The sequence below is a fragment of the Micromys minutus genome (genome assembly GCF_963924665.1).
Source record: "Micromys minutus genome assembly, chromosome: 3".
Taxonomy (NCBI): domain Eukaryota; kingdom Metazoa; phylum Chordata; class Mammalia; order Rodentia; family Muridae; genus Micromys; species Micromys minutus.
This window is the reverse complement of record NC_137972.1, coordinates 27,873,414-27,887,784: the sequence shown is the minus strand read 5'-3', so window position 1 is coordinate 27,887,784 and position 14,371 is coordinate 27,873,414. Positions and strand designations below refer to the sequence as shown.

At 40.2% G+C, this 14,371-nt stretch overlaps 2 protein-coding genes across 2 annotated transcripts in view; both read right to left on the bottom strand.

The window, feature by feature from the left end:
• The window catches only part of ANKRD30A (ankyrin repeat domain 30A), a 71,582-nt gene that overhangs the window by 51,100 nt on the left and 6,111 nt on the right, over positions 1-14,371 (bottom strand). The window contains exons 4-11 of the mRNA XM_080914847.1: positions 13,123-13,229; positions 11,230-11,285; positions 9,213-9,246; positions 5,396-5,468; positions 3,130-3,190; positions 2,430-2,581; positions 1,882-2,011; positions 1,561-1,622 (exon numbers count right to left, since the gene is read on the bottom strand). Coding sequence (XP_080770973.1) covers positions 1,561-1,622; positions 1,882-2,011; positions 2,430-2,581; positions 3,130-3,190; positions 5,396-5,468; positions 9,213-9,246; positions 11,230-11,285; positions 13,123-13,229 — 675 coding nt within the window. The remainder of the gene's footprint in view (positions 1-1,560; positions 1,623-1,881; positions 2,012-2,429; positions 2,582-3,129; positions 3,191-5,395; positions 5,469-9,212; positions 9,247-11,229; positions 11,286-13,122; positions 13,230-14,371) is intronic.
• On the bottom strand, positions 2,786-3,076 carry LOC308419215 (ATP synthase subunit g, mitochondrial-like; the record flags this gene model as incomplete). Its single annotated transcript, XM_080914848.1, has 1 exon — positions 2,786-3,076. The coding sequence occupies one exon, from the start codon at positions 3,074-3,076 to the stop codon at positions 2,786-2,788; it is 291 nt and encodes a 96-aa protein (XP_080770974.1).

Below are 14,371 nucleotides of genomic sequence, written 5' to 3'. Positions count from 1 at the left end.
AATCTGAGTGATTTTGTGTGAAATTTTTACAGGCAGCAAAAAATGGCTGAATAAAATGATAAAGAACCTCTTTTCTGTTTGTATAAATATAAGCCCACAAACATCTAAGGCAGAATGTGATCCCTTCCAATCAAAAAAGGAATTCCAAAATATGTAGGAAGCTTGGACAAGAAAGGATGTAGAAATGTCTAAGTGTTTAAAATATGCTAAGGAATAATTTTGTATAGAGTATACGTATATAAATGAATATTCGACTTTGTGCTTCTGACAACTTCATGCTTAGTCTCTGGACATTTAAAGCAAAGTGAAGAACAAATGTGACTCCGTGGGCTGGCTGCTGCTCTTGCCCTTTAGTCAGGAGTCTGAATGTCATCCTCAGTCAGAGCCCTAATAATGCCACCTCCACTCCACCTAAAACCCAAACTCCCTCCTGTGTTCTTTATATGAAGCAGGGAGACTGACAATGACTTGTTTGGTCTTCTGATCTATTGCTACACTAACACTGAGCCTTCACATGTAATATTCAGTGTCTTACTGCCTCAGCTATAATGGTAACTCAGTCACAGAAACTGACTCTAGGCAAAGCATTTAAGTCCTCGTCAGAAAGACCTTACATATGGAATCACTATCTCTTCCAGGTTTGCTCAGTGATTTGGTGAGACTTTCCCAATGAAGATCTGCGTGCCCTTGCACCGTCCCCTCCTTCCCTGACACTACATCTCTTCGTGTGTTTTGAAGAGCACTAGGATCATGCTCCCACGTGTGTAGCTGTCATGTGTGTAGATGCCACATGTGTAAGCATGTTTCACTCCTCACAAATGAGCTTCTTATGTTTTCACCTCACCTGTGCATCTCATGTCAAGGCACAACAAAGTCTCTGATGTTCAAATAGGTTAACTTCCCCCTAGATTCTATAAATATTAAATGCCAGAAACAAGTATGGCCATGTCTTTTGACATGGTTCTAGTATGCATGGCTGCCTCACTTCCAAGCCACCCCAACTCTTTCCATGGTGGCGTCATTAAAATGGGTCAGGATGAACAGACGGATCCTACACTGATAATAAATGCATTTGGAAGATTATTTAAATCTATTACAAAAGGAATTAAGTTAAAACAAATTTTTACCAAAATTGCTATGGCTCCATAAAGCCACACTGATTCTTTTCTTTCTCCTGATAGTTCTCTTGCAGATTTATGCTTTACAACCCAGGTTGAATGACACTTTCAAGTCTCACATGTTATCTTTTCATAGTTCAGGGGTTAAAAATAAAAATCACAGTTCACACCTTCCCTCTGAATCCCACTGAACTTACACACACCCACATCTATCACAGAATCTTTTAGATCACTGGAAGACATGACCTTTTAATTTAAACTTAGTCTAATGTGGTTCCTCTGACTTCCACATCTTTAAATGAAGCATACAAAGGAGCAGAATTGTGTTACGTGCAGTACTTATATACAAGTACTGTTTGTGGGTTGACAATGAGAGGAAACAGTCCCTCAAAGGCACATACAGGTGAGAAAGTGAGCAGCTCCGCTTATGTTTCGTCCGTACCTCAGAATCCCAAGGTGAGTCTTCATCTTCGTCTTCTCCTAATCCTAATGCAGACATCATTTCTGTAGAACGCAGTCACATACACGTTAATGAGAACATGTATCACTGAACTTTAAATGCATGCATGTTTATCTATATTCACAAAATTACAATAAAGATGATAGCATTTGGTGGGTTGAAGCAGCTTCAGACAGAATTGGTAGTAGCAAGAACGAGCAAAAGGAAACATAGAAGAAACAGATATAGGTTTTGGTTCTTGGCACTTCGGTGCTCTATAACAGTGGGTAAGCACGGACATGCCTGGAGCATTTGTTAACCCACCACTTTTATTACTTCTGTGCCAGCCATCAGCACGGGCTAAATTGTCATGATTTGGTTGCTCCTGAGAAGTGCTTTTAATGAGATCAGTGCCGTTTTCTTCTCCTTCAATTGCTGGCTCAGGTGCTCCTTCCTATGGGGAAGAAAAGGGCAACTTCCTTAGCCTGCAGCTCACAGGGTGCTTTTATTCAGTCTGGTGAGAATGAGCGACACAGGCCAGTTAGCAAGGGAAAGCTCTGTGCCCTCGGTCTGAGGTAAACAAAGGAACTGAAAGGCAGACATGAAACATGCATTTGGGGGAGGACATGGGGCTGGAAGACGGTTCAGCAGTTAGGGACACTTGCTGTCTTCAGAGGACACAATTGGAATTCTCAGCACCAAGACAGAAGCTCAGAACCTTCTATAATTCTAGTTCCAGGGCATCTGATGCCTCTGGCCTATATGCATATATACATACATCAAAAAGAGAGTTATGACCCAATTTACATGGAAAGAGAAAGGAGCCCAGTCTAAAGTATGCCTGAGTTTTTAAGATGAGAGACTGTACGTACCACAGGGTCAGGTGACTGACAGGATGGGGAGAGGGTCTGGACTCTGGCTGATGATGCAGGCTCAATCTCAATGGCATCTTCATTTTCACTAGCAGAATTACTATCGTCAAACAGGGTTCTATTGTCTAGTCCCTCAAAGCCACATTTTATTTCTATTATGAAAAAAAAATGGAAATACTTTTAAGTCAATGAACAGCACAAGAATAGGCCATCATTAAACGACTTATGGATTTTGTTTTTAGTTTTTGTTTTTTGCTTTTACTATTCCACAGCTAGGACTTTATTCAGATCGGTCTCATTACACATGGTCCAAGAACATTTAAATAAGAACTTAAATGGAAGGTAAAGATTGGTCTTCAAACATCATAGCCAACAATGCCATGTTTGCCTATGCTCTCTCTGATATAAAACCACATCCACACCTCAGTGGCCACCAAACTATTCAGCACAGCTTCCTTAACTATTTTAGCACTTTGAATTTTGTTTTTCACACTCTGAATAGCTGTAGGGATTTCACCAGGGGTTGGGGGAACCACGTCAACCTTGGCGTAGTGCCAAAATGTGGCCAATCGAGGCTTCAAGGAAGTCACAGCAGTGGCCGTCATAGACAGTGCCTTCTCTGCAAAGTTACGGATGAACTTGGCCATGGTCTAAGGTGAAAGGTAAGTCTCCCCGAACCACCGGCTGAATGTTGACTTACGGTTTTTCTTAGACTGCTGAGCAGCTGTCCACAACTCTGTTAAATTAATTTTGGGGGCATTCTAGAAAAACAAAAATAATTTTGAGAATAACGTGGTAGTGGAGCAAATATAATAGTTGCTCTCACTATTAGATCTAACAGCAAGAGTAAGTTTGTGAGTCCTTAAGATAGATTCAAATATTAATCATGCCATTTACTAGTCTTCATATTGCTATTGCATTAGAATTATGGGATAGGAATATCATCAGAACTTCACTCTCCCTACACCAAATGATTATTACATAAATTTTATGATGTCCTTGAGTATATAATTTAAATGAAATAATGTAGAACAAAGTTATTCACAATTTAGAGTACTTCTGAAAACAATAGCATTTAAATAAATTTAAAATCCCTTGAACATATCACCATGACCTGTATTTGCCTGATTGCATCTAGAGGAGAAGCTACAAGCACTTACTACTGTCTGTAGTTCATGGGTTGAAACTGCAAACAGTGTAAGTGATTCTACCCTGTGTGCAAAAGTAATATGAAAATTATTATACACATTTAACTCTCTCTATCGAGGGAAAAAGAATAAATCTTGTGGGGCAAAGCCACACACAGGGACTGAAGAGAAGTGAAGTGTGGCTAAACATGCCAACCATGAAGAAAAAGACATAGCAGACAGGTGTCATGTGTCCTGAAGGAAGGTTTAGGCTGCAGAGAAGTCACATCACAAGCAGGGGAGGGACAGAAAGAGTGAGGAGGGAGGGAACGTATGAATGAGTTTGAATGAGGAAGAAAGGAGAAAAGCCCATCCTAGTTAGGGTTTCTATTGCTGTGATGAAACACCATGACCAGAGAAACTTGGGAGGAAAGGGCTTATCTGGCTTATCCTTCCACATCACTTTTAAGTCTCACAGGAACCCAAGCGGGGCAGAAACCAGGAGACAAAAGCTGATGCAGAGGCCATGAAGGGGTGCTGCTTACTGGCTTGCTCCCTATGGCTTGCTCAGCCTGATTTCTTACAAGACAGGACCACCACTCCAGGGAAGGCCCTTAGACATAGATCACTAATTAAGAAAATGCCCTACAGCCGGATCATACGGAGGCATTTCTCAAATGAGGTTCTGTCCTTTCTGATAAATCTAGCTTGTATAAAGTTGAAATAATTCTAGCCAGCATAACATTTAAGCCTAAGACTGGTAAAGAAGTATGAGAACCTTGATTCATAGTGCACCCTTAATAATGATTTGTGGGTACATTTTGAAGACATTAATATAATGAAAAGTTTAATCTATCTGTACTATAAGTACATAATGCTTAATCTTGTCTAGCTATCGTCATTACTAGATAAAGAAGACACTGGGAAAAGCAATGCTCTGCGTCTCCCCCGTTCATGACGCTTCTCTAATCTGGTTGGCTTTGTCTTTTTAACATGACATGTCCTCAGTGTCACACAAGCTCACATCTAAACATCACAAGGTGAGCATGTTTTTAAGAATTCAATAGACATTATGGTTTTATATGTGACATTTTCTCAACATAATGCACCCGAGTTTACATGAAAAGGAATATAAAGGTGAGTCATGTTTCCAGAAATTCAAGAGACTGTTTGGGGCAGAACATCCACTCTTCAGGTCTACAGATGAAGATGTGCAACAGTCTTGAGGGAATGACAGGGGGCATAGACTGTAATAAACAAATAACTTACATATTTTTACAGTTTCTGGTGGTATGGTAATTTTACCAAGGACCAAGGAGAAAAATAAAGAGTTTACCTAAAAACTGTATCTTACCAAGAGGTGTCCAAGGAAAATGATCAACAGAAACTGCATGCTGTGTGCTTACACCCTTGAAACTAAAGTCACCATGGAGAGGCCATGATTTATTGTCTAACTGGGCCCATCAGAAACTTAATTTAGGTATAATAGTCAGACTCATACAATTTACAAGTCATAATAAGGTATATTTATTAAAGTAATTCTTGATCCAATCTCCTATTTTGTGTATTGTAGAAAGTTTTCCCTGATGAAAATTTCCTGTCATCTTTATGATTTTTCCAGCTCATTCATTTTCTCAGCCTCTACTTCCCCAAGGAACAATCAGTCTTTGATATTCACCAAAATAAAAAACAATAATGTAACAAGTCATGATTCTGCAAAATGTTTCTCTGATCAATAATCCACATAAACAATGATAGACCATCACTAAATTTTAAGAGTGAACATCCAGCAAAACAAACTCAAAGCAAAACCATTATTCTCACAAAACTGCATTTTACCTTGGTATCAAAGTTATAGTCATCCTCATCTGATGTAGGCCAGGAATCAGCAGGATCAGGTGTGTTAGAAGACCTTAGAACAACAGCCAACAAAAACTGTAAGACAAGCTCTTTTGTGTGTTTGCTTATTCATTTATACAAGTGCTCTAATTTGCCTGACAGAAGAGGACACTGGATCTCATTATAGATGGTTGTGAGTCACCATGTGGTTGCTGGGAATTGAACTCAGGACCTCTGGAAGAGCAGCCAGTGTTTTTCACCACTGAGCCATCTCTCCAGCAGTGAGTGAGTGCTTAAGAGAAATCTAGGAACATATCAGTAATCAGTATAATAAACATCTCTTGGTGGATGTGATTCAAATTTGGCCTCTTCTCAAAAAGGGTTTAGTTGCCTCTTTCTGCCCCCACTTCTCCAATTCTAAAATACTTGACTCACTCTTGGTTCCATGTTAAACTGTGACAGTCAAGATACTGGTGAGCCTATGACTGATTTCGTTTCACACCTGCCTGTGCTGATGGCTGTGTTGAAATCTCATCGATGTCTGACATCTCTTTTGTCTTCAGAACTGAAAGGAATCTGATAACCTAAAGCCTGGAACAGACTGTCTGTTCTGCCCTGTTTACCCCGCTCAAGAACTCAGCAGGGACTAAGGACCAGCAGCCTTGGTGCTCAGCCTGGAAAGACCTGTTAAGACCCTATGAGCCAGGTTGGATGGCACATGCCTACAACCATACAGTAGCCAAGAATGCCACAAGTCAAAGGTCAGTCTGGTTTACTACAGAGCCACAGAGGGCTCTATAGTAGGTGCTATCACCCTATAGTTTCCAGGTACCTTAAAACACTATAGGGAATCCCATGAAATATTTAAAGAGTTGGAGAACAAAATTAAAGTAAATTTCAGTACAAACGATTGCGTTGGCAATATATTTGCTACAGACTAAAACATTAAAAACTGGGGCTGGAGAGATGACTCAGAGCAGAGGTTGAGCACTGGCTGCTCTTCCAGAGGTCCTGAGTTCAATTCCCAGATGTCACATGGTTGGTGGCTCATAATCTCTGGTGCCCTCTTCTGACGTGTAGGCAGAATACTCTATAATTAATAAACAAACATTAAGAACTTTAAAATCCCAATCATTTTCCTAAGCAGGTCATGCACTACTTAAGTGTACATAAACTACCAATCCCTCGAAGCCTGCCAGGACCCACCCAGAATCCAAGTACCCAAGGAAGGCAAGGAAAGGTATGGATGGCATCAGCAATTGGGGCCAAAATCTGCCGACTCTTGGCAATTTTACTTTTTTGCTATTCTGGGGCCAGAAGCTGGCGGCTTCTGGCAATTTAATTCCTGTTAATATTATCAGGGGAGTAAGAAAAAATTCTTAGTTATTTAGGCTCTTTTCTCTTTGGTTCAAGGGCTCTTGGTGGCCAGGGAAGAGGCTCAGAGTTCATTAACTCTTCATGAGTCAGAGGGAAAAGAAAAGAAAGTCAGTCTCCCCCCCCTTCCGACCCCCTCTGTATCTCTCTCTCCTCTCTGGTTGGGGGTCCTGGCCACCTGTTTCATCAATTTCATAAGTGCATGTGCATACTTACATACATACATACATACATACATACATACATACATACATACATACATATATACATACATACCTACATACAAACTGTCCATACACATTTAGTGGAAGGAGCAGAGCCACAAAAGCCACAATTTATTTTTTTCTCTCAGCCTTTTTATACCTTCTTTAAGTTCTTTATAAAATTACCTCATAAATGTTACACAAAAGGAAGTACAGAAGGATATGGATAGTAAGTTCAAAGTGGTGTTTCATTCCATAAGCTCATTATAAGTTCAAAGCAACAATTTCCCATGGCCTTGCTTTATCATAGTGCCCACCTGTGGCTTCATCCTCGGATCTGACCTAGAATATTTTTCCTTGATCACAAATTTGTCCCAAGCCTATTTTCCTTCTTAGTGCAATTTATGAAAGTTCATTGTATTCCTTGTCATGCAGCCTTTACTTGCTATTCTAGGAGGAGGGGGCACCTTCTATTCTTGATTCTAACTTTATTACATCTTTCTGGCTAAACAACTAAAACCATTTCTTTAAACTTTCTTCCTAAAATTTGAATCAAATCAGGAATGCTATAAAGTCATTAATTCATCTAAACAGCATTAATTCATGAAAGTTCATCACCATGTTGATCTGCAGGAAACTTTTCTAATAGGGTGGGCTGATGCCCAGGACTCATTAGGCCATGGAATAGTGGCAGGAAAGGCATACAGCAGTGAGAAGCAATCCTGGGATAAAGTCTCTAAGGCCATGCCTCTTCAGAGTACACCCATTGCTGCTGTGCAATCTCTCTCCAGGAAACTCACTTGCTGTAGCCTTTCGTAGATGGCTTCTGTCAGAAACCAATCCTAGGTACCCAGAAACTATACCTTTTACTTCCCTACGAACCATCTAAATATCTTTATCTCTATAGGACTCCACTCCCAGGTCCCTTTTCTGTGGGGCTCAATGGCAACTTTCAACCTTTAAACTTTCACCTACTCAAGGCACAGCTCCCGAGACAAGGTCGGGCTCAATGACAGCAAGCAGTGACTCTATCTTGTGAATGACCTCTCTCCATCACCTGCCAACCACCTGTAAAATGCTCATGACTTACCAGGCTTCTGCTGCCCTTCTGCTGCCCACACAAGGACATCAGTGAGCTGGGAAGAGGCACAGACACATGTACCTCCAGTCCTCGGGTCCTTGAGGGGGTTCTATACTACCTTCTGTGAATTGGGGTGACAGCAGATATGGAGCTACATTTCTGTCTACTAAAAGTCTACACAGCAGCTCAAACGACTTTAGCAGTTTTCAGCAAAAATCTCTTAAGTTTCCTTAAAATTCTGAAATCCTACTGGTTTTCACTTTGTCTAAAGAATATCAGGAATACTTAGCTGACAGAGAGAAAGTAGGAAAGAAGAATTTATTTGAGAAAATTTAATTATGAAAACCAAATGCAAGTTAAAAATGGTTAAGGAAGTAAGATGTGAGCTGGGAGATACTGCAGCAATCAGAGGGACTCTGTATACAAGTGTAGCAACCAGAAGTGGGGTCCCTAGGAACCCACATGGATGCCAGAAGGACGTGGCTGCCCTTCTGTGACTCTAGCCTTAGAAGGTAAAAACAGGATCCCCAGTGAGCCAGCTTGCAGGACCAGACATATTGGCAAGTTCTAGGTTCAATTCGGAGCCCCTACCCTCAATGGATACAGCTTAAGAACAATCAAGAAGTTCCCACTATCAACCTTAAGCCTTTTTAATGTCACATACCTAAACACATTCATATTCTCTCTCTCTCTCTCTCTCTCTCTCTCTCTCTCTCTCTCTCTCTCTCTCTCTCTCTCTCACACACACACACACACACACACACACACACACACACACTCACTCACTGGGAAATTTGTAAATTAAGAAATCAATTTAAAACATCATCTAGGACAGAGGAGTGATAAAGCACTTGTCTAGCATGCACAGAGACTGGGTTCAGTTGCTTCATGCCTGATGCCTGTAATCCCAGCACTAGGGAGAGGGAGGCAGGAGATTAGAAGTTAAAGGACATCCCTGACTACATAACAAATCTGAGGCCACCCTGGACTGTATGAGACCCCATTTCAAAGCTCTTGTGACCACTGTTAAGAAATGTTAGCCATACTATACAATATAGTTATCCAGCTCAAAACAGAACACTTAACAAATCCTAGTCTCTTTCCTCTATATTCTCTAACCTATTAACATTTCATTTTAACATTATATATTCCTACCTACCTGGTTAAAGAGCCATCTTCAGAAACATTATCCACTATTAAAGAAAAATAGAAAGTACATTTTAAACCAACAACAGAACAATGTAAAATAAGATGTTATTATCATTAATACTTTCTCTTTGGTACTACACCTAGAGGATATCCTAGAATGAACGCTAATATTGCTGATAGGTAACTAGTCCGTTACAAATGCTTGGTCCCCCTTCATATTAACCAAACCCAGGAAGGAACAGAATTTATAAAGCTATGATACCTAAAGGGAAGCCTGCTGGTACCATGGCTGCAGCTGACTGAACACCATCAGAATGACAGCAGCTGGCATCATTAGCAGAATCCGGACTGCCTGCAGGATTTGTCTGGACTAATAGCACGGGAACAACCACAGGGGTATAACTACTTTATTATGGTGAGATCTGGCTCTCCCAGGTTGTTAGTCAGCACTGCAATTGAGGATAAAACTCCATCACAAACAAGCACAATTTATGAGCATTGTGTGACTTCCAGTAAGCATCTCATTTTTTTCTTAGTGGATAAAATAAAACTATTAACCCAAGCTTTTAAAATGTGTTAACAGTTGGCTTTTTCCAGTAAAAGAAAAAAAATTTTTTCTCACTCCATGCAAGGTATGAATTAAACAATCTAGTCAGTGTTTTGGTATTTCCTATGATCCTACTGTCAAATCTGAGGCTTTGTTCGATGGAGGAGCACCTGCCCTACAAAACAGAACTAAACAAAACGGGCTGGCGGTTATGATGGGCTGGTGGGATGGTGATGGCCTGGTGGTGTGGGAATGGGATAGTCGGGGTAGGATGGGGGATGGAAGCAATACCTTAGGTGACTATATTTAATTACCTTGGTACTTACTGTTCCAAACATGTAGAAACACAAGACTATGCAGGAAAAAGTGAAACTCGGAAGATAGTAAAAAGAGCAGTGGGCAGGAGGTGGGGGTCAGCGAGAAAAATAGGTGAAGTCCAAGAAATATTTAAGTCAGTGAGATTATTTTGATTACATTGCTACAGTGGTAAATACAAATCCTAGACTGGCAGAAATCCACAGAATGTCCAAGACTGAGAACGAGGTATCATTGTAGGGTTAACTATTTCCCCTTTCTTGCTTTTAGATACAGGTTTCCCTGGCTGTCCTGGAACCTGTTTATTAGACTAGGCTAGCTTCAAACTCAGAGATCTGCTTGCCTCTGCCTCCCAAGTGCTGGGATTAAAGACATGCACCATAGCACCCAGCTGGATTAACATTTGAACAGACATATCCATTACTCGTGCTCAGGGAGATGGTAATCACAATATAAGAATGTTTAGGAGTCCCAGGGGATATGGGAAATTCTGTTTCTTCCTGTTAATTTTGCTGTAAACTTAATCTCCCCTAAAAACTAAAGTTATTAGGGAGTGGGATTTAAGCTCAAAATGGAACATTTGCCTAAAATACATGAGGCCCCAGGTTCCACACATGTGCAAGCGTGCACACACACACACAGAGAAAAAAAGAAAAAATTATTGATTGAAAACAGTATTTAGTAAGCCATTCTGAAAATACACAGAACAATTCTAATTCTATATCTAGGGAAGACACAGATTAAAAATTATTTTAAAAAAATATTATACCTACTTTTAGTTGCCATACTTTATTAGTAATTTAAACTAAAATAACATTCTCGTAATAAAGTAACCACTTCTTGTGAAATCCATTCTTCTGCTACATTCAATTAGCTGTAATGTGGATGGAGGAAGCGTACAATGTAATGACTGAAATTCTCTTTTCTAAGGATTTCAGGGCCAAGATGAAAAGCTTTCCATCCCCAGGAATGCTGTTTTAGACTGTAAAATTCCTTTAACTAATTTCTAAAATAATCTACCATTTTAGAGTGAAAATAAATGCACAGACATGACACTCCCATAACCATTTGTGTTTTATATTGCTCTTCTGTGACCAAAACATTCTTCATCTGCACGGCTACCCAAGGAAGGTCCACAGGAGTGATTCTTTATGAGGAACCTTACCTGGGTTTTCAGAATTTTTTGGTTTCTTCCCATCATATTCAAATATCTGCCTGTTGCTATGTTAAAAAAAATGACAAAAATTATTATTTTAATTCTGGTAAGTTAAAAAATGACTAAATATGTTAATTAAATTCACAATGATATTACAGACAAAATCAGAGCTAATATCAGGATCATATCCCACATGATTCAAATGTTGGTGAAATGTCGGTGAGGAACTGAAGGCAGTCGGTTAAATATAAGTACACACAAAGCTATCTTGGAGTTCCAAGCAGAATGGACAAGAATGTGAGTGTGTTCACAGTTTCTAATAATGTCACAGTAGTCACAAATAATGGCACTCCCCTTGATATTAGCACTTCAATTCTCTGTGGCCATTTGAGCCAAAACAGTTACATAGTAACTGGAAACTAAATGTACTTAAATATCTCATTAAACTAGGTAACTGTTTACTATGACTGAATGATCCAGTCACTGAGGGCAGAAACCATGAAGACTAAGACTTGGCCTGGGCACTATTCTTGTCTAATCAAACTCTGAACAAGTACGTCTCTCTTTAATGCTTAATTTCTACATTTATCGCTAATTGCTGTGGAAGAGAAATTGTTCTTTTATATACAGTTAGTCATGAGGACCTAGGTGGTGTGGGAGTGTAAGCAACTTTGATTTAGAGATGCTGCTGAAAAGTTTCCCTGTTAATCCAAATTTTAAATCCTTTGAAAAGTAAAAGCAGATCCTGGGAGCTTGCGGACCTGCCTGCCTGGCCTAAAAGGTGAGCTACTGGTCTATCATTCTCCACTGCACTCTGTTAAAACAGGCTCTTTCACTAAACCAGATGTGCTCTTGGCTGCTTAGCCAAAGAGCAAGGCCCCAGGATCTGCCTGCTTCTGCCTTCAATGTTAGGACTACAGGCATACCACCTGGCCTGGCTATTTGCACAGGGACTGGAGAGTCTAACTAAGCTCCTCCTCTTACCACTGAGTTACCTTCTCAACCACAGTATAATACAAAGGACATAGTACCCTCCATTTTATATGAGGAAGTCAGGTGTTAGGTTGGTAATATGGGAATCTAAAACTATCTTTTTTTCCATTATTATCTACCAATGGCTTATTTTCATTAAAGGAAAAAATTAGCCCTTTCCTCTGCTCAAACTACTTAAAAATAAATTAGAAATGTATTAGAATATTAGAAACAAAAGAGGGAAAAAATTAAGAAGTGCATATAATGACAACGTCAACATTCTTCACAAAAGTAATTTAAAAAAAACAAAGACAGAAAGGTGTGCAACTTCTATTTATGCTTGGTGCATTCTGGTAAAAGGTAAAGTATATAAGGGAGGTTTAAAACGTTACAAAAACATTGAGAACTCAGTGTCACTAGTGTGAAATTGGCATAGCTAATTTAAGATCATAGGCCTGGTCACAAACATCACTCACTGTAAAAGGGAAGGTCAATCCAGCTATAGGCTGTGTGGCCTAGTTCAAATAACTGCTTGTCCACCCAGCTAATATAGGTACTGATGGTTTTTCCTGATATATCTCAATAATTGAAGTAATCTTCTCTTCCTCCTCCTTCACTTATATTTCTGAGTGGTTGTTAACACTTTACAAGACCAGGTTTTGCTCGTTTCGTGTGTGTGGTGTGTGTGTGTGTGCATGTGTAGGTGTGCACATGTGCAGAGGCAAGAGGAGGACAGTAGGCGTCTTCCTCTGTCAGGCTCCACCTCTGTTTTGAGAAGAGGTCTCTCACTGAATCTGAAATTCCCAGTCCACCTGCTTCTCCATCCCCATCACCTGGATCCCAAGCAAGCCCAGCCATGCCTGGTGTTAGGGATTCAAACTCACAGCAAGCACTCTTACCCACAATGCCTGGAAAAGTAAGCGACTCTACCTTCCACGCTGATCAGCTGCATGAATGCCTGCTTTCTTCTTCACTAAGAATTCCACAATATGTTGTTTATTTTCCTTTACAGCGAGTAACATAGGTGTTAGGTCATCCTGTAAGACATCCCAAGCAATCCATAATTCACAAATTACCAACTTGTCAACTGAACTATACTTTGGAATCATGTGACTGCGACCCACCCAGTCAAGCATCTCTCGAAGGCAGTGATGCTAACTTTTGTGTCAGGAGCTCTCACAGAACTAAAAATTCTAAATGTCTTATTGAATTAATGAGCAAAATTAGCACCTTCAGAGAAGGCGTCTTAAAACAAACACCAAATGGCATTGGCTTCTCTAGAAGTAGCATTTCCAGAAGATTCTATGATCATATCCATTAATAAACTGACATGACTGGTAAAAAAAGTCTCCAACTCTACTCAAGCTTTATTTGAAAATTATTATTTTTTGTGGCAAACATTAAGACAGAAGGAGTAAGTTTTGAGGAAACAGGTTGAAACAGTTTGTAAAAGTGTGGAAGTTCCTCTAGGCCATGCAGACTGGCTGCTTCTCCTCTGTGTATTCCAGGATTCCAGGCTCAGGTGTCAGACACTCCTGTTTCAAGCGAGTCACTAAGAAGATGGGCACTAAATTAAAAGACCTAGATGCAGATGGACATTCACGGCTTATTACTAAAAGGTCGGTGGGGTTTCTCTTACAGCGTGAAGGGATGCTGTCTCCACTGCAAGGCGCAGGAGCAAGGGTGACTCTTGCTCATGAAGAACCCGGAGACCTTACTGTTCTTCATTTGTTTTTGTACTCTGGCATCACTGTAACTGAAACCCAGGTGTTCTTGTTACTTAATCTCAGGCGAAATATAAATCACCATCACAAATGTAACACTTAAGAACCTGTGGGCTAGACAAAGGTGCTGAGAGAACACTAATGGAAGGGGAATCACAACAAAAGAAAACTCACAAAACTAAAAAAAAAAAGAAGCATCCAAAACAAAAGGCATCAATGCTGAGAGAAGACATGCACCAGGACAGATAACAGTCAAGATGTCAAAGCACCAACTGACTTCGAAGGCAAACATCACCTCTCTCTTCAGTGGCCTGTCAGTAACCAGCCAGGAGCGCTGTCTGCATGTAGGGACCAGTATTATTTCAAGCCCTGAAAGTAACTGCCGACTCTTGTGTTATATCCTTTGCAAGTACATGACACATAAGAACACTGCACAACATGCCCACACAGACACA